Source organism: Nerophis lumbriciformis, linkage group LG23, assembly GCF_033978685.3.
Source record: "Nerophis lumbriciformis linkage group LG23, RoL_Nlum_v2.1, whole genome shotgun sequence".
Classification (NCBI taxonomy): domain Eukaryota; kingdom Metazoa; phylum Chordata; class Actinopteri; order Syngnathiformes; family Syngnathidae; genus Nerophis; species Nerophis lumbriciformis.
In genome coordinates this window covers 18,973,072-18,993,935 of record NC_084570.2, presented here as the reverse complement: position 1 = coordinate 18,993,935, position 20,864 = coordinate 18,973,072, and the positions used below count along the sequence as shown (strand labels likewise).

The following is a 20,864-nucleotide window of genomic DNA, read 5'->3' as shown; positions in this document are numbered from 1 at the left end:
CGATTGAATGCCCTGAGATTAAAATAGTAGTTTTCGTTTTTATTGAGTTATTGTGTACTATTGACTTTGTTTTCTACGTAATGAAAGAGCGTAAGAACTAGTTCAAATATTGTGTTGATGTTGTTGCACTGTCTATAATTTATAGTTAATAACATGTGATTGGTATCGGACGATTTCACTCATGGATGATCCGAATCGGCACCTTAAAACGCCGATCGGAACATCTCTAGCACAAACCAAACCATCCGATGTTCCATGACCTTCTTGGCAAAGGTACAAGGAAGAGAGAAAAAATGCTGGACTTGCTCAGCTGCTACATTTGCATGACTGCCATTGTCCATTGCTCCTGATTGGCTACATGTCATCATGGGCATGCAGTGTGTTGTATCCGCTGTGCATTCCGACATTTTTCAGTGACGATGCTTTCGTGCAGGGGTGTCCAAAGTGCGGCCCGTAGCTCATTTTTGAACGGCACAATTGTTAGCTTCCTTTGTAGCTTTTTTTATTGCAAATTTTGCGCGTATACGCCTCAACTGTCAAATATATTGTAACTTGACGAATGCTACCTGTTAGCATGCTAACGTTAGTATGCTTTCTATTTTTAGCTAATTTTATATTCATATTTTAGTACTTAATGTATGCTAGCGTTTTTGACACATTTTTCAGGAGTACATCGCAGAGTAATATCTTGTGGTACTTGTTACAGTTTAGCATGCTAGCTTTTTAAAGCTAATTTAGCAGGTATAAGCCTCAGTGTCATATATTTTGGTATTTCACTAATGCTAACTACTATTATTAGCATGTTAGCATAGTACTGTTAGCATGCTAGCTTTTTAGCTCAATTTGCTTGTATTTTATGCTAACAGTTAGCGTTTTACTTCAGTTTTGGCTCATAAGCATTCAGGCGAAATTTATTTTTGTAGTTCTTTGAAAGAAATCTATATAGTGTACTGGTTTTTAAGGTGACAACTACCGAAATGGCCCTTGATTCCTTTGAATTGTCAGTCTGTGGCCCTCAGTGGAAAGGTTTGGGCACCCCTGCTTTAGTGACACAAGCCTTCTCATCGTTTTGCACGCCTGCTTGAATCTTCTCCTTCATCAACTTTCTATCAAGAATCTTAAGGCTGTGAGAATGTGGCGGTCATAAGTAGCTCCAGGTGTCCCACAGGCTTGTACCTCAATGATAATTACTTTTGGTCCCTCGCTCAGGCGGAGCCGGGCCACGGGAACATCCTGCTGACCACGTTGGAAATCCACAACGAAGTGGCGGGAGGGGAGATCACCACCAGCGTGGCGGACATCAGAAACTCTCAGTCCATGGTGCAGCTGGACAGCACGGCCTCGTCGCACATCCAGTACCGCAAGCAGAGCGGCGGCAACGGCCAGCGCTCGGCCAGTCGCCATTCCTTGGATCGGGCAGCCCAGATGAAACGCAGCCGCCTGAGGAGGCGGTCGTCGCAGCTGAAAATCAAAATCCCCGACCTGACGGATGTAAACGCCATCGACCGTTGGTCACGGATCATCTTCCCCTCCGTTTTCTCCCTTTTTAACCTCATCTACTGGCTCTACTACGTCTGATCAGACTGTTGTTGTCTCTCTCTGTCCTTTACTTTCTTTCCATTGGGTTGGTTTTTCTCCCTTTTTTTTCTGTGCTTTTCTACATACATTGACTCCTACCAAGATCAGACTAAAGACTGAGAAGATTCTGGACCAAGTACTCATCGAATAACTTTTTATATTTGCCATCCTTTACTATGTTTTTCTTTTCTATCGTGTGTGTGACCGTCGTCTCCCATCAACCATGAAAAGCCAGCAAAAAAACAAATTTCTAACCCATAAACTTTATACGGTACCACAGACGTGATCAGATAAGTGCAGGCAATTCCTAAAAAAAAATCCTTTTAAACGACATGTTTGATTGGTACCCTATGCACTGTTAATGCATGTAATGATCTGCCAACGTGGTCGTCTTTTACCGACAGTTTCGACTTCGCACTCTCAGGCTGTCAAGTGTTTACTATTCCCGGCATCATTTTGGTCAACCAGAAGAACAACAACGACAAGAAAGCACAAGACTGAACAACACTGCCGTTCTATCACCGCTTCCGAGTAAACAGCGGACCAAATTCGCACCCAAATCAAATCAAATTCAAAAACTGCTTAGGGGCTTTCAGGATCGCATCCACCTCAACCAGCAGTTTATTGATTCAGGAGCATTTTCAAGTAACGCCATAAATGTGTTTGTGCTATAAATACATAAATACAGTGTGCTATTATTTTTTAGGGGTGCACGATAATTAGGAATTATGACGATAAATTCGAAAGCTCCGAAATTACAGATCGGATTCCGATTCCTCGGGTGACGACTGGATTCAGAATCGATTCAGCACGATTGCCAATTCAAACTGATTCTCGCAAAATGTTATTCGGTTTAAAAAGCTTAATAAAACTCTCTTCAGACAAATTACAGGATGCAAGTAAATGGGTTATACTTATACGGAAAATGGTGGAGTGCCATCTCCTGGTTGAGGAGGAGATCTTGCCCCAAGTGGAGGAGTTCAAGTACCTCAGAGTCTTGTTCACGAGTGAGGGAAAAGTGGATCGTGAGATCGACAGGTGGATCGGTGCGGCGTCTTCAGTAATGCGGACGCTGTATCGATCTGTTGTGGTGAAGAAGGAGCTGAGCCGGAAGGCAAAGCTCTCGATTTACCGGTCGATCTACGTTCCCATCCTCACCTATGGTCATGAGCTTTGGGTCATGACCGAAAGGACAAGATCATGGGTACAAGCGGCCGAAATGAGTTTCCTCCGCCGGGTGGCCGGGCTCTCCCTTAGAGATAGGGTGAGAAGCTCTGCCATCCGGGGGGAGCTCAAAGTAAAGCCGCTGCTCCTCCACATCGAGAGGAGCCAGATGAGGTGGTTCGGGCATCTGGTCAGGATGCCACCCGAACGCCTCCCTAGGGAGGTGTTTAGGGCACGTCCGACCGGTAGGAGGCGACAGGAGCAAGACCCAGGACACGTTGGGAAGACTATATATCCCGGCTGGCCTGGGAACGCCTCGGGATCCCCCGGGAGGAGCTGGACAAAGTGGCTGGGGAGAGGGAAGCCTGGGCTTCCCTGCTTAGGCTGCTGCCTATGGATGGATGGATGGATGGGTTATACTTATATAGCGCTTTTCTACCTTCAAGGTACTCAAAGCACTTTGATACTATTTCCACATTCACCCATTCACACACCGATGGCAAGAGCTGCCATGCAAAGCCCTAACCACGACCCATCAGGAGCAAGGGTGAAGTGTCTTGCTCAAGGACAAAACGGACGTGACGAGGTTGGTAAAAGGTGGGGATTGAACCAGGAACCAGGTTGCTGGCACGGCCACTCTCCCAACTGTGCCACGCCATCCCCAAGCGCAGCGAGTGAGTCCGCAAATGGCCACAAAAAAAAGTTTTTTTTAAATTGACATTTTTGAATTGGATTGAACAGGAATCACGATTTTTAACCCTTTTGGGTTAGAGTGAACAAATCAAGCGCTCCTGCCTCGTAGGAGGTCGGAAACGACGAACATGCTGTCGATCATGTGGGACTTCACTCTTTCAAAGGAAGATATTCCGCGTGCTACTTGCGCCAAATAAAACCCGCCAAGGGGCTTTCAGGCTCTCGAACAGCTTTGCCTCACCGGCAAGTAGAATATTCGGCAAAATGTTGCACCTTTTTTCAGTGTCCCTATGGGTTAGGCTGAACCAATCAAGTGCTCCTATCTCCGAGGACAGTGATTCTCAAACGGGTGGTACGCGGACGACCAGCCCTTTGCCATCGTTAAAGATACTGACTTTTGTCGGCCAGTTAATACATAAATACAGTGTGCTATTATTTTTTAGGGGTACACGATAATTAGGAATTGTGACGATAAATTCGAAAGCTCCGATTCATTTGAAAAGTGACGTGCAATTACAGATCGGATTCCGATTCCTCGGGTGACGATTGGATTCAGAATCGATTCAACACGATTGCCAATTCAAACTGATTCTCGCAAAATGTTATTCGACCAGCCCTTTGTCATCGTTAAAGATACTGACTTTTGTCGGCCAGTTAATACATAAATACAGTGTGTTATTATTTCTTAGGGGTGCACGATAATTAGGAATTGTGACGATAAATTCGAAAGCTCCGATTCATTTGAAAAGTGACGTGAAATTACAGATCGGATTCCGATTCTTCGGGTGATGATTGGATTCAGAATCGATTCAACACGATTGCCAATTCAAACTGATTCTCGCAAAATGTTATTCGACCAGCCCTTTGCCATCGTTAAAGATACTGACTTTTGTTGGCCAGTTAACCTCTTGGAAAACTCCGTTTGTATTTCCGAGCCGCCGTTATATTTTCGGATGTATGTTTGTCAGCAAAGAACGACCCTGCTTACACGGATGGTTGGAAATAAGGATATTTTGTTAAAGCCCCACTTAAGAACTTTCAGTTTTGGTTGATTTTGGCGGCGCCAGTGGACCAAAGCGGTTCTGTTTTGCCAGAAGAAGACCACATTTGGTATAGCTCAGTTGGTAGAGTGGCCATGCCAGCAACTTGAGGGTTTCAGGTTCGATTCCCGCTTCCGCCATCCTAGTCACTGCCGTTGTGTCCTTGGGCAAGACACTTTACCCACCTGCTCCCAGTGCCGCCCACACTGGTTTAAATGTAACTTAGATATTGGGCTTCACTATGTAAAGTGTCACTAGAGAAAAAGCGCTATATAAATATAATTCACTTCACAATTCCCATGAGGACTAGCGCATATAGTGTCATACCGACATGATGTTCGCTGTAATATTGGCACAAATATTATGTCTCTAATGGCTATGCTGATGTTAAATAGCAGACACTATCAAGAAATGATCTTGGATTGTGCTACCAAACATGACGCAACTACTGAGAATGTATCAAGGCGGATGCAGGTCCGAAGCAAAGAAAGACTGGCGGGGGATATTTTTCGAACTGGTAGTAGTGGAACCATCACGCTGGTGGCTATTTATTGCTACCACGATAGCTAACATTAGCATTATCATTGTGATTTGAGCATCGAAAGTCAGGAACACAAAGCCAAAGCAGCATGGGTCTGAAATTCCTCGTCTTTGAGCTCAAGCCAGCGAGTGAAAGCCAGGACAATGACGATCCTGACTGTCCTTTTATCCGGTTAAGCTCCATTTTTCTTTGTTTGTCTCCCCAGACAAAACTTTTCGTTTCTTTGGTTGTTTTGGAGCTTTGGCCATGACTGCAGTAATCGCACGTAGGCGTTTGCATCGACTTCCGCCTTTTTAAGGAACGGGGAAAAGGGGAGTGTTGTATGCCGTAAAGAAAGTCAGCACATTGGTAGTTTTTTGTGTGGCACCCTCTTTGATGTCAGTAAGAGCGGGACAGACCCCTTCGGGCCATGTTAGAGTTATCATTCAACTAGTTGTAAGTCCATGTATCATCCCAAAAGTTATGAAAATATTTTTATAAAAGGTTGAAAAGTTACTTATTGCTGCTTTAAATTCGATTTTTTTATGTAACCGTTTACACTTCTAATGTGAACACGTCGTCACCCTGTAGAATGAAACATGGCTCTTATTGTAATAGGTCAGTCCTGGCGCATTTGGGGCAACGTCAAGGATTTGGTGAAAACTGAATCAACATTTTTCTTAACCAAATGATCTGGTGTAAGGGACTAAGAAGGAAGAGGATTTATTATTATTTCCACCTGTGTTCCAAGGAGCTTGTGGGTGAAGCCAGGAGTGGGAAAAAAAACAAAAAACGAAGAGGCAGCGTGCAAGTAAAATGTATTTGATAAGCAAACAAACAAAATGCTGTGTTCCAATTACCTCGGAAGATTGGAAGTCGGAGCCAGGAATGACGTCCAGTTACGATGTCGGAAATGAAGATGGCCACATCCTCGAAAGCTATTTTTGCGCTTGCTGTGTCTGAAAATAAACAAGTTGTCAGAAAATATGCGGTGGGTGAAGAGGAAACACGGATGCTATTGCTAGCAATGTAGAAGGTATAACGCAAATGAAGTAAATGTAGTTTACACAACAGTGACGTTACCATATATAAATGTACAATGATACATAGTTTATGGCTGATTCACTGCGACAAAAACTAATCAGAAGTGCTAATAACTAGAGATGAATGCGTTAAAATGTAATATTGGAAATTATCTGTATCGGCTTTTTTTTATTATCGGTATCGGTATTGTTTTTTTTTTAATTAAATCAACATTAAAAAACACAAGATACACTTACAATTAGTGCACCAACCCCAAAAAAACTCCCTCCCCCATTTACACTCATTCACACTCATTCACACAAAAGGGTTCTTTTTTCTGTTATTAATATTCTGGTTCCTACATTATATATCAATATATATCAATACAGTCTGCAAGGGATACAGTCGGTAAGCACACATGATTGTGCGTGCTGCTGGTCCACTAATAGTACTAACCTTTAACAGTTAATTTTACTCATTTTCATTAATTACTAGTTTCAATTTAACTGTTTTTATATTGTTTTACTTGATTTTTTATTCAAGAAAATGTTTTTAATTTATTTATCTTATTTTATTTTATTTATTTTTTTTTAAAGTACCTTATCTTCACCATACCTGGTTGTCCAAATTAGGCATAATAATGTGTTAATTCCACGACTGTATATATCGGTATCGATTGATATCGATATTGGTAATTAAAGAGTTGGACAATATCGGAATATCGGATATCGGCAAAAAGCCATTATCGGACATCCCTACTAATAACGTATATTAGTGATGGGTCCGGCAACACCGATGCATCGGCGCATGCGTCGACCTCATAGAGCAAAACCCTGCGTACCGCTTTTAGAAAGTCACGTGACCGATCATGAGCGGTTTCGGTCATGTGACCGATACGCAAACTGTGTCGCACTGACGCCTCCTCTGTGCCCTGTGAGCGGGTCTTTTCTACAGCCGGAGAATTTAATTAATAACTAAGAAGAGAAATCTTCTAAAATTTAATACGTTGGAAAAACTGTTTTTTTAATAAAAATGTGTAAAAAAAAAAAAAAAAATTCCCAGTCCACAAGCATCCTCATTCACAACACGTTCTCTTTGATTTCTATGTTATGATACATGTTCACATTATTTATTGACTGTATCTAAAAAAGATAAAAATATATTTGTATTTAAATGAAGATATGAAATAATCCTGAATGAAATACAATGACTTGGTTTATATTATTGTATATACTAAGTCATAAAATCAGTGTCAGTTGAGTCGGTCCATAGGTTGCCTGTAGGGATTTTTAATGTCCAGCAGATGTCAGTATTTAGTGACACACTATCGACACAGTATCAGTACAGTTTTGCAATGTGTCGAAACGTTTCATGACGCCTCATCAACCCATCACTACCGTATATAATAGAAGCATATATCATTGCTTACATCCAGATCAGCCATCTTTGAAAGGAACTCGGGGGCGTTCCAGTTAAAATTCCGACTAGAACTCAGAAATTCCGACTTCACAGTACAAATGGCACGCACCATATGCGAAACCAAAACTCAACTGAACGGGCTACAAAGCAAACGTAAACGGGATGTAGGAGCACAGCAAACTTACGCATCCAAGTAAAAGATTCATTCAACAAAGTACCAACAACACAGATAGCAGCCGCACAACCGAGATAGTCTTGATTGGCATTAGGAACCAGGTGTGGGGGAAAGCGCTCAAAAGGCATGAGTGAAGGTGCTGCAGGGGACCACACTCAAAACAGGAAGTTCCACCAAAATAAAAGCGCAAACTCATGAAAATGCCAACAAACTCAAAAGACGACATGACCTGGTGTGACAGATCATGACATTGACGTGAGTTCTAAAACATTTTTTTGTGCCATATTTCAGCTCATTTGTCCGCTGTTTCTTTTCCAAGCCTCTTTTTTTTAACGAAGAACTATGACGTATGTCGCTTTTCAAAAACGTAATGGTCGATGAGCGTGACCTGATTGCTCAGACTGAATTTTTTTTTTTTTTTATTAATTTAAATTCTAAATCGATTCTTAATTTTCAAGAATATTGTTTTATAAAAAAAATAAAATCATTAAGAATGAATTTTTAAAAGTCATTTTTTGGGGTCACCTAGGCGCTCACTAGCTGGAGCCAAAAATATCTTTTGTAACCTCTTTTGAAAATATTATATTATCATATATATATACCAAATAACAGTGTGAGAATTGGTTTGAATCAAGTATTGTGTTGTATCAAGATTGTTGTATGATTCCCATCCCTACCGGACACATATCAAATGTACATTCACATATAAAAGAGGCCTGGGTCAATTTGAAGAAAGTCGGAATTGTATTGTTCACATTGACATCAACATTTCCGATAAAGGTCACATATTGCCCAAAAATATCGAAATTAACTTGCCAAGTGAACATAGTAATAGGGGTGCTCAAAAATGTAATTGCCATTTTTATCTGCGATTGTATTTTTAAGACTCTATTGTTTTCTCTTTTTTTTAAGAATCGATTTTTAAAAATACCTTTGATTGTCCATCGCCGCGCTTACTCGCTGTGCGTTTATGTCATACGTCAGCAGCAAAGAGGAGCTTTTGTAACCTGTTTTGAAATGTAGTATGTTAAATATACAATTTGCAATTCCGGTAGGAATTGCGTGGGAATGTCCTATGTGCGCAAGCCGCTGATACGCATGAGTGGAACTGAAATGCTTGAGTGTCCAAGTTGAATGGATTGTGTGGATGTTAGAACGGTTCGAATCGGTTAAGAAATGTGGGATATGGAGAGGTTTGTATATTGCCCATTAATTTTCAATGGGGGGAAATTCCTGGTAATTATGTGTAATCAGAGAATTTTCAGAACAGGGAAACATGGTGGCTTGAACGTCCAGGGTGAGTGGACTGTGTGGATGTCGGAACGGTTCAAATCGGTTGAGAAATGTGGGCTATGCAGTTGATTGTGTAATGCCCATTCATTGTCAATAGGGAGAAAATTCCGGGAAAAACTGGAATTTTGGGAAAAGGAAAACATGTTTTGCATTCAATATATTGGAAGAGTAGTGTGTGTGAATGGTTGAAAGGTCGTAATCGGGTAAAAAAAAATGGCACAAAATGCAGATAAATTTGGGCATTGTAGAACTATGAATGTGTCCATTCATTTGAATGAAAATTTCCTAGAAATTTTGGGGAATTTTGGAAAAACCGTGAATTTTTGAAAATTATGATAGTAGCACAATTGTCCTAGATGATATGAATGGGTTGGTGTTGGAGTTTTTCGAAACAGTTGAAACATGTTGATGTACTAACAGTTTGAATTTAAATTGGTAGTTTTGAAAAACCAGGAATTCCTGGAAAAAAAATGTAAACTTGGAATGTGGTAGTTTGATTGTCCAAGGTGAGTGGACTGTGTAGATGGTGGAGCGGTTCAAACATGCTTTGCATTTAATATATCAGAAGAGTAGTGTGTATGTGACTGGTTGAAAGGTCGGAATCGGGTAAAAAAAAATTTTGGGCATTGTAGTACTATGTCCAAATGTTCATTCATTTGAATGGGAATTTCCTTGAAATTTGGGGAAAACTGGATGTTTTTGAAAATATTGATACTAGACCCTGCGATGAGGTGGCGACTTGTCCAGGTGGTACCCCGCCTTCCGCCCGATTGTAGCTGAGATAGGCTCCAGCGACCCCCCGGGACCCCAAAAGGGACAAGCGATAGAAAATGGATGGATGGATGGATGGATGATACTAGACCAATTGTCCTCGATGATATCAATGGGTTGGTGTTGGAGTTTTTCGAAACAGTTGAAAAATGTTGATGTACTAACAGTTTGAATTTAAATTGGTAGTTTTGAAAAAACAGGAATTCCTGGAAAAAAAATGTAAACTTGGAAAGTGGTAGTTTGATTGTCCAAGGTGAGTGGAGTGTGTAGATGGTGGAGCGGTTCAAACATGCTTTGCATTTAATATATCAGAAGAGTAGTGCGTATGTGACTGGTTGAAAGGTCGGAATCGGGTAAAAAAAAATGGCACAAAATGCGGATAATTTTGGGCATTGTAGTACTATGTCCAAATGTTCATTCATTTGAATGGGAATTTCCTTGAAATTTGGGGAAAACTGGATGTTTTTGAAAATATTGATACTAGACCCTGCGATGAGGTGGCGACTTGTCCAGGGTGTACGCCGCCTTCCGCCCGATTGTAGCTGAGATAGGCTCCAGCGACCCCCCGGGACCCCAAAAGGGACAAGCGATAGAAAATGGATGGATGGATGGATGATACTAGACCAATTGTCCTCGATGATATCAATGGGTTGGTGTTGCAGTTTTTCGAAACAGTTGAAAAATGTTGATGTACTAACAGTTTGAATTTAAATTGGTAGTTTTGAAAAAACAGGAATTCCTGGAAAAAAAATTTAAACTTGGAAAGTGGTAGTTTGATTGTCCAAGGTGAGTGGACTGTGTAGATGGTGGAGCGGTTCAAACATGCTTTGCATTCAATACATCAGAAGAGTAGTGTGTATGTGACTGGTTGAAAGGTCGGAATCGGGTAAAAAAAAAATGGCACAAAATGCGGATAATTTTGGGCATTGTAGTACTATGTCCAAATGTTCATTCATTTGAATGGGAATTTCCTGGAAATTTTGGGAAAACTGGATGTTTTTGAAAATATTGATACTAGACCAATTGTCCTAGATGATATGAATGGGTTGGTGTTGGAGTTTTTCGAAACGGTTAAAAAATGTTGATGTAGTAACAGTTGGAATTTAAATTGGAATTTTGGAAAAACAGGGAATTTGTATGAAAACAAAAAAAAGATAACTTAAGAGGAATGTTTTTAAAGTAGAATGGTCAAAAACGGTTGAAAAAATGTGGACTCGGAAAACTTTCCAGGAAGAGGTGAAAATAGGGCTTTGAAAAACCGGGAATTCCTGGAATTTTTTTCAAAACTTGGAAAATGGTAGTTTGATTGTGAGTGGAGTGTGTGTTGGAAACGGTTCAAATCGGTTAAAAAGTGTGGGATATGCAGTAGATTGTGTAATGCCCATTCATTGTCAATAGGGAGAAAATTCCTGCATATTCCGGGAATAACTGGAATTTTGAGAAGGGGAAAACATGTTTTGCATTCAATATATCAGAAGAGTAGTGTGTGTGACTCGTTGAAAGGTCGGATTCGGTTAAAAAAAATTACACAAAACGTGGATAACTATGAGCGTTGTAGTATTATGTCCATTCATTTGAAAGGGAATTTCCTAGAAATTTGGGGAAAACTGGAAGTTTTTGAAAATATTGATACTAGCACAGTTGTCCGAGATTATATGAATGGGTTGGTGTTGGATTTTTTCGAAACGCTTGAAAAATGTTGATGTAGTAACAGTTTGAATTTAAATTGGTATTTTGGAATTTTGGGAAAACCGGGAATTTGTATGAAATAAAAAAGATAACTTAAGAGGAATGTTTTAAAAGTGGAATGGTCAAAAACGGTTGGAAAAATGTGGACTCGGAAAACTTACCAGGAAGAGGTGAAAATAGGGCTTTGAAAAACCGAGAATTCCTGGAATATTTTTCAAAACTTGGAAAATGGTAGTTTGATTGTCCAAGGTGAGTGGAGTGTGTGGGTGGTGGAAACGGTTCGAATCGGTTAAAAAATGTGGGATATGCAGTAGATTGTGTAATGCCCATTCATTGTCATTAGGGAGAAAATCCCTGCAATTTCCGGGAATAACTGGAATTTTGTGAAGGGGAAAACATGTTTTGCATTCAATATGTCAGAAGAGTAGTGTGTGGGACTGGTTGAAAGGTCGGAATCGGGTAAAAAAAAAAAAAATGGCACAAAATGTGGATAATTTTGAGCATTGTAGTACTATGTCGAAATTTCCTGTCAAGACTTGGACTGTGGCGTGGTATGTTTTCCCATGGTGCAAATGATTTGGACCGGACATGGCGTGAATGATTTAATAATAGACTATAAAAAGTATAAACAAAAGGCGCGCACAAGGCGGGGAACAAACTTGGCTAATAAAACAAAAGGCCGAACTATGGAAAAAAGGAACAAACAAAAGGCACTCACAGCGGAGGTACAAAACAGTGGCTTGAATAAACAAAAAACTTACGTGGCAAGAAAAGTGCAGCATGAACTATGACCTGGACAGAGTAAGCAGCGTGTCAAGAGTGCAGAGCATGAATGTGATGTCGCCAGGCCGACCAACAGAAAATGACAGGCTTAAATAGTCATGTGGTGATTGAAAACAGGTGCGTGAGTTCAAATGAATCAGGTGCGTGAGTCCAAGACGTGAAACAGGTGACACTAATGGTTGTCAAGGTAACAAACAAACAAGGAAGTGCAACCAGGAACTAAAAAGAGTCCAAAAAACAAAACAGCACATGGCCAAACAAAAACATGATCAACAGACATGACATTTCCAGTCATTTGAATAGGAATTTCCTAGAAATTTGGGGAAAACTGGAAGTTTTTGAAAATATTGTTAATTGTCCTAAATTGGTATTTTGGAATTTTGGGAAAACCGAGAATTTGTATGGGGGGATAAAAAGGTAACTTAAGAGGGATGTTTTAAAAGTGTGGAAACATGTGGACTGTGAAAACTTTCCAGGAAGAGGTGAAAAACCGGGAATACCTGGAATTTTTTTCAAAACTTGAAAAATGGTAGTTTGGTTGTCAAAGTTGAGTGGAGTGTGTGGATGGTGGAACAGTTCGAATCGGTAGGAGTGAAGTGAAGTGAATTATATTTATACAGCGCTTTTTCTCTAGTGACTCAAAGTGCTTTACATAGTGAAACCCAATATCTAAGTTACATTTAAACCAGTGTGGGTGGCACTGCGAGCAGGTGGGTAAAGTGTCTTGCCCAAGGACACAACGGCAGTGACTAGGATGGCGAAAGCGGGGATCGAACCTGGAACCCTCAAGTTGCTGGCAAGGCCACTCTACCAACCGAGCTATACCGCCCCAGAAATGTAGAGAAAATGTGGGAATTGTGCAAGTTCAAAGAATGGCCCGTTTAATTTCAAAGGGCAAAATGACCCGGAAAACCAGGAATTCTGTATAGTCTAGGACAGGGGTCGGCAACCCGCGGCTACGGAGCCGCATGCGGCTCTTTGATCACTCTGATGCGGCTCAGCTGCATACTTGCCGACCCCCGATTTTCCCGGGAGACTTCCGGATATCAGTGCCTCTCACAGAAAACTCCCGGGATTAATATTCTCCGATTTTAACCTTTACAATAATAATCAGGTCGTGCCATGTTGATACAGCATTTAGCGCCCTCTACAATCTGTATAAACAGCGTGCCAGCCCCACCTCCTGTTATATGCATCTTCTGCTTGCACACGTAAGCGACAGCAAGGCATACTTGGTCAACAGCCACACAGGTTACACTGACGGTGGCCATATAAAAAAAACTTTAACACTCTTACTAATAATGCGCCACACTTTGAACCAAAACCAAACAAGAATGACATACACATTGCGGGAGAACATCTGCACCTTAACACAACATAAACACAACAGAACAAATACCCAGAATCCCATGCAGCCCTGACTCTTCTGGGCTACATTATACACCCCTGCTACCACCAAACCCCCCCCCCCCCCCCTCACCCCCCCTCTGTGCGTCGGTTGAGGTGGGCGGGGTTTGGTAGCGGGGGTGTAAATAGTTTTTTATACCGCCACCGTCAGTGTAACCTGTGTGGTTATTGACCAAGTATGCCTTGCTGTCACTTACATGATCAATCAAAAGCCCCATACAACGAGTGGTTGGGCTGGCACGCTGGTTGTAGTGGGCGCTAAATGCTGTACCATCACGGCACGTTCGAGAGAACAGATGTCCTGAAATTTCTAGCCTGCCGGAAAAATCGGGAGGGTTGACAAGTATGACGATGTCAAGCACTCGCGGGCTGCACTAACATTCAATTTTCATATTAATGTGTGGACTGCGTGTCTGAGACCCTTGGATAATACATAGCACAAAGCAAAAAAAAAACTTTGTATGCAGTGTTATTTCATTTCAAATTTCAAAAGATTTATGTGGCTCCCATTGTTTTCTTTAATTTGTGAAACTGGTCAAAATGGCTCTTTGACTGGTAAAGGTTGCCGACCCCTGGTCTAGGATATATTTTTTTTAAATTTCTTGACGAGCTCATGATTCCCGGCCGAGCCGAATGTTTTGATACTCGAACGGTTCAGATCGGATGAAAACTGGACTGTGGAGCGCGCTAACGTTTTTAGGCGGAATAATAAATAGACAATTTTTTTGAGCATTCACACCAAAACGTGAGAATCGGTTTGAATGAAGAATCGCATTGAATCGATTCAGAATCAAATCGTCACCCCAGGAATAGGAATCGAATGTTGAGTTGTTGTTTGATCAAATATGGATTTATATCCACATACGAATCAAAAATCGGACAAAGGTGGCATATGGGCAAAAAACTATTTTTAATGAACAAACCCGAGACTTCACTACTCATTCGGTAGAGATCGGTAGGTTGTGAGTTCAAACCCCGGCCCGACCAAAGACTATAAAAAATGGGACCCATTACCTCCCTGCTTGGCACTCAGCATCAAGGGTTGGAATTGGGGGTTAAATCACCAAAAAATTATTCTCGGGCGCGGTCACCGCTGCTGCTCACTGCTCCCCTCACCTCCCAGGGTGTGCTCAAGGGTGATGGGTCAAATGCAGAGAATAATTTCGCCACACTTAACTTTCTTACTTCCAGGTGTGCATACACTACAGTTAAATCACATGTCAAACAAATAATAGACATAAATACAAATATTGTGCGTCCCTAATATTTTTTGAGCTGGGCAGGATATCCTTCAAAAAATGCTCACCCATTCACATACTTTTCTTTTTTTCAGGTGTTCATTTGGTTTCCCGCCCTGTCTTGTTGCGAACGGTGTTACGGTACGCTAGAGGAATGACATCTATGTAAATTTAAAAATGTATATATATTATATACATATATATATATATATATATATATATATATATATATATATATATATATATATATATATATATATATATATATATATATATATACATATAATGTGTGCACAAGCCTCAATGACAAAAAAAAAATGGAGCGTTGCGTTTGTGCTTGTTATGCTGGCCACGAGGGGAAAAAAAACAACTTTATTTTGTCCAAAAAAATTCATAAATGGATTTTCGATGGCCGACGAATGACGGGCACATGCGAGCGCTGAATGTATCAGATCCATTGTTCTTCAGGTAGAGGATAATGAGCCATGGTCCTAGTTTCTTTCCATCTGAATGTAATGCCATCATTATGCACGTGCGCGGAGGGCGGGGAGGGGGGGGGGGGGGGGTGTACAGTACGTACAGTACACGTGCAGAGAAGTTGCAAGGTGTCGACTGCTGCATGTGTCTCATTGAAAATAACCAACTACTTCCAACACATGAATGAAACGTTTTTTTTTCCACCATCGCCCGACCCCCACCACCTTCCCTCTACCACACACAGCTTGGTGCATGCACATGTATTAAATATGACTAAGAGATACTTTCAACGTGTGAAGGTCTTCAAATACCTGAATGTATTGTATACTTGGATTGTTGCTGTCTGGCTGCAATTTAACCACACAATGGAGGTTCCTTCTCGATTATCATCATCATCATGCTGGTCCTGTTTCTACTGTGTAGACCAGGCTTCGCACACATGCGTGAGCTGGTTTCAAGGACGCCTCCATTTGCTGAAAAAAAAAAAAAAAAAAAAAAAAGTATCCTCTATTAAAGAAATAGAGACTGATAGACGACGAATGAAGCCTCGGACTCTTAGGCCATATATTTAATTTAATCGAAAAACTCACTGCTGACAACTTTGAGTTCTTGTGTACTGTGCATGCGACAACACATGTGGGGACTTTTAAAGAGCGGTACGAGAGGAGCGTCGCATCTCCAGTGCTGCCAAATGCTTGCTCAAGAGGTACAACTATGCCATGCAGAGAGCTGACTTGGAAAAGAGAGACAAGATTCAAAAATGTCAGGTGTTGTATGGCCTTGGTCCCATAATGGAATGTGAAATGTTCTGTGCTGCCACAAAATGTATTTAGGCTTAGATTTATATTGTATATCTCTGTATGTTTACCTTCCTTTTTCAGTTGATGATTATGTCCAATCATCAAATAAATGATATACATTGTAATGGTGTGATTGTGCGTGTGCTTGAAACTGCGGTTACGTCATACTTGCCAACCTTGAGACCTCCAATTTCGAAAGGTGGGGCATGGTTGGGGGCGTGGTTAAGAGGAGTATATTGACAGCTAGAATTCACCAAGTCAAGTATTTCATATATACAGGTATATATCTACATCCTGAAAATTTGCAAACAAAACTGTGTTTAGATAATTGAATACTTCAAACTTGCATAAATAAATCTTAAGGAATATAACATAACCTGGCTTCTGAGAGCTTCAAAATGTAATGAATAAAATGCTAAAGTTGTTGATAAACAAGCAATTATTTTAATAATTAAATATGGTCATTTTAAATGAATTATTATGATCATTTAAAATTAATTATTTCAAATATGTTTATTTTAATGTATAATTCTATGGCTGGATGTAATAAGGAGTCAGAAAAAATACAAATAAAAATACAATTAATTTTTATGTTTTTAGCAAAATATGGTAAAAATGTATTTAAAAAAAAAAATAATAATTAATATATATATTTATTTTTAGGTAAGATAAACATAATAATACAATTTATCTCTAGTCTGGATGATTTACTTCTTGTCACCCTGTTGTCCTCCCGTTGTGAAAAAAGGCTGTCCACACTCAGGTCGCATGGAGCTGAAGGGGGCGTGGCCTCCAGCTCCGGCTGAAAATCGGGAGATTTTCGAAATAATATTTGTCCCGGGAGGTTTTCGGAAGAGGTGTTGAATTTCGGGAGTCTCCCGGAAAATTCGGGATGGTTGGCAAGTATGGGTTACGTCCACATGTTGACATATATCCTTTTGAGACCCGGAATAATACAAAAAAATATGTTTTTTTTATCATAAATAATTGTACGCAACAATGTCAACACTGAGTAATGGGAGTAAGTTGGGGTGTCCCGATTCGATTTTGATGTCCCAGCAGGCACAACGTTGCAAAATAGTTGTGTTTGTAAATTGAGACGATGTTGATGTCCAACGGTGGATCCACGTTGTTGGTTGGGAAATGACCACAATTCAAAGGTCAAATCAACGTCACAACCTGACATTGAATAAACGTCGTCATAACGCATGTTGTTTCAACGTTGTATTTGTGTTGGAGAATATTGGTTGGGAAATTACCAAATTTCAATGATCAAATCAACGTCACAACCCGACATTGAATAAACGTGGTCAAAAAGAATGTTGTTTCAACGTTGTGTTTGTGTTGTTGAATATTGGTTGGGAAATTACCACAATTCAACGGTCGAATCAACGTCACAACCCGACATTGAATAAACGTGGTCAAAAAGAATGTTGTTTCAACGTTGTGTTTGTGTTGTTGAATATTGGTTGGGAAATTACCACAATTCAACGGTCGAATCAACGTCAGAACCCAACATTGATTAAACGTCATCAAAAAGCATGTTGTTTTAACGTTGTGTTTGTGTTGTTGAATATTGGTTGGGAAATGACCACAATTCAATGGTCAAATCAACGTCACAACCTGACATTGAATAAATGTCATCAAAACGCATTTTGTTTCAACGTTGTATTTGTGTTGTTGAATATTGGTTGGGAAATTACCAAATTTCAATGATCGAATCAACGTCACAACACGACGTTGAATAAATGTCGTCACAAAGCATGTTGTTTCAACGTTGTATTTGTGTTGTTGAATATTGGTTAAGAAATTAACCCCAATTCAACGGTCAAATCAAAGTCAGAACCCAACATTGATTAAACGTTGTCAAAAAGCATGTTGTTTCAATGTTGTGTTTGTGTTGTTGAATATTGGTTGGGAAATGACCACAATTCAACGGTCAAATCAACGTCAGAACCCAACATTGATTAAACGTCATCAAAAAGCATGTTGTTTCAACGTTGTGTTTGTGTTGTTGAATATTGGTTGGGAAATTACCACAATTCAACGGTCGAATCAACGTCAGAACCCAACATTGATTAAACGTCATCAAAAAGCATGTTGTTTTAACGTTGTGTTTGTGTTGTTGAATATTGGTTGGGAAATGACCACAATTCAATGGTCAAATCAACGTCACAACCTGACATTGAATAAATGTCATCAAAACGCATTTTGTTTCAACGTTGTATTTGTGTTGTTGAATATTGGTTGGGAAATTACCAAATTTCAATGATCGAATCAACGTCACAACACGACGTTGAATAAATGTCGTCACAAAGCATGTTGTTTCAACGTTGTATTTGTGTTGTTGAATATTGGTTAAGAAATTAACCCCAATTCAACGGTCAAATCAAAGTCAGAACCCAACATTGATTAAACGTTGTCAAAAAGCATGTTGTTTCAATGTTGTGTTTGTGTTGTTGAATATTGGTTGGGAAATGACCACAATTCAACGGTCAAATCAACGTCAGAACCCAACATTGATTAAACGTCATCAAAAAGCATGTTGTTTCAACGTTGTGTTTGTGTTGTTGAATATTGGTTGGGAAATTACCACAATTCAACGGTGAAATCAACGTCAGAACCCAACATTGATTAAACGTCGTCAAAAAGCATGTTGTTTCTACGTTGTATTTGTGTTGTAGAATATTGGTTGGGAAATAACCAAATTTCAATGATAAAATCAACGTCACAACCTGACATTGAATAAACGTTGTCAAAACGCATGTTGTTTCAACGTTGTATTTGTGTTGTTGAATATTGGTTGGGAAATTAACCCCAATTCAACGGTCAAATCAACGTCAGAACCCAACATTGATTAAACGTCGTCCAAAAGCATGTTGTTTCAATGTTGTGTTTGTGTTGTTGAATATTGGTTGGGAAATGACCACAATTCAACGGTCAAATCAAAGTCAGAACCCAACATTGATTAAACGTCATCAAAAAGCATGTTGTTTCAACGTTGTGTTTGTGTTGTTGAATATTGGTTGGGAAATTACCACAATTCAACGGTGAAATCAACGTCAGAACCCAAAATTGATTAAACGTTGTCAAAAAGCATGTTGTTTCTACGTTGTATTTGTGTTGTAGAATATTGGTTGGGAAATAACCAAATTTCAATGATCAAATCAACGTCACAACCTGACATTGAATAAACGTTGTCAAAACACATGTTGTTTCAATGTTGTATTTGTGTTGTTGAAAATTGGTTGGGAAATTAACCCCAATTCAACGGTCAAATCAACGTCAGAACCCAACATTCATTAAACGTCGTCCAAAAGCATGTTGTTTCAATGTTATGTTTGTGTTGTTGAATATTGGTTGGGAAATGACCACAATTCAACGGTCAAATCAAAGTCAGAACCCAACATTGATTAAACGTCATCAAAAAGCATGTTGTTTCAACGTTGTGTTTGTGTTGTTGAATATTGGTTGGGAAATTACCACAATTCAACGGTGAAATCAACGTCAGGACCCAAAATTGATTAAACGTTGTCAAAAAGCATGTTGTTTCTACGTTGTATTTGTGTTGTAGAATATTGGTTGGGAAATAACCAAATTTCAATGATCAAATCAACGTCACAACCTGACATTGAATAAACGTTGTCAAAACGCATGTTGTTTCAATGTTGTATTTGTGTTGTTGAAAATTGGTTGGGAAATTAACCCCAATTCAACGGTCAAATCAAGGTCAGAACCCAACATTGATTAAACGTCGTCAAATAGCATGTTGTTTCAACGTTGCATTTGTTTTGTAGAATATTGGTTAGGAAATAACCAAATTTCAATGATCAAATCAACGTCACAACCTGACATTGAATAAACATCGTCAAAACGCATGTTGTTTCAACATTGTATTTGTGTTGTTGAATATTGGTTGGGAAATTACCAAATTTCAATGATCAAATCAACGTCACAACCCGACATTGAATAAACGTGGTCAAAACACATGTTGTTTCACTGTTGTATTTGTGTTGTAGAATATTGGTTGGGAAATTACCACAATTCAACGGTCAAATCAACGTCAGAACCCAATATTGAATAAACGTCGTCAAAACACATGTTGTTTCAACGTTGTATTTGTGTTGTTGAATATTGGTTGGGAAATTACCAAATTTCAATGATCGAATCAACGTCACAACACGACGTTGAATAAACGTCGTCACAAAGCATGTTGTTTCAACGTTGTATTTGTGTTGTTGAATATTGGTTGGGAAATGACCAAAATTCAATGGTCAAATCAACGTCACAACCCTACATTGATTAAACGTCGTCAAAAAGCATGTTGTTTCAACGTTGTATTTGTGTTGTAGAATATTGGTTGAGAAATGACCATAATTCAATGGTTAAATCAACGTCAGAAGACGTGGCGGAGAATGAGGAAGCGTTGTGTGTCTGGGGAAGCACAGAGACAAAAGTCTGCGCACGGGAGGGAATACTATTGGAGTTAGGCCGGTTGTTAGCATAAGATTGGCGATAAAACTAAAACATTGACTTCTTTTGGAGGGTACAATACATAATGTTACTTTAAATTGTTTTCATCTAAAAAAAATCCATCGATCCATATATTATACCTTACGGGGTCGCGGGGGGTGCTGAAGCCTATGTCATATAAATATAAATAATTTTATAATTTTGCCGTGCGTCACGATCAGTTACTGTCCATTGCAGTCAGGAGTTTTTCCGTGGTTAACATTTATACCGTTTATCGTTACATCCCTATAGGCTAAAGGCAACTAGGAGCTAGCAGCTACA

The 20,864-nt window shown here is 39.7% G+C and overlaps 1 protein-coding gene across 4 annotated transcripts in view; it reads left to right on the top strand.

The window, feature by feature from the left end:
• LOC133622357 (gamma-aminobutyric acid receptor subunit beta-3-like) overlaps positions 1-11,957 on the top strand; it is a 235,090-nt gene extending 223,133 nt beyond the window's left edge. For all 4 annotated transcript variants that reach the window (XM_061984998.2, XM_061984997.2, XM_061985000.2 and 1 more), the window contains one exon: positions 1,210-11,957. In XM_061984998.2, coding sequence (XP_061840982.1) covers positions 1,210-1,578 — 369 coding nt within the window. In that variant the 3' untranslated portion in view covers positions 1,579-11,957. The remainder of the gene's footprint in view (positions 1-1,209) is intronic.
• The last annotated feature ends 8,907 nt before the right edge of the window (positions 11,958-20,864 follow it).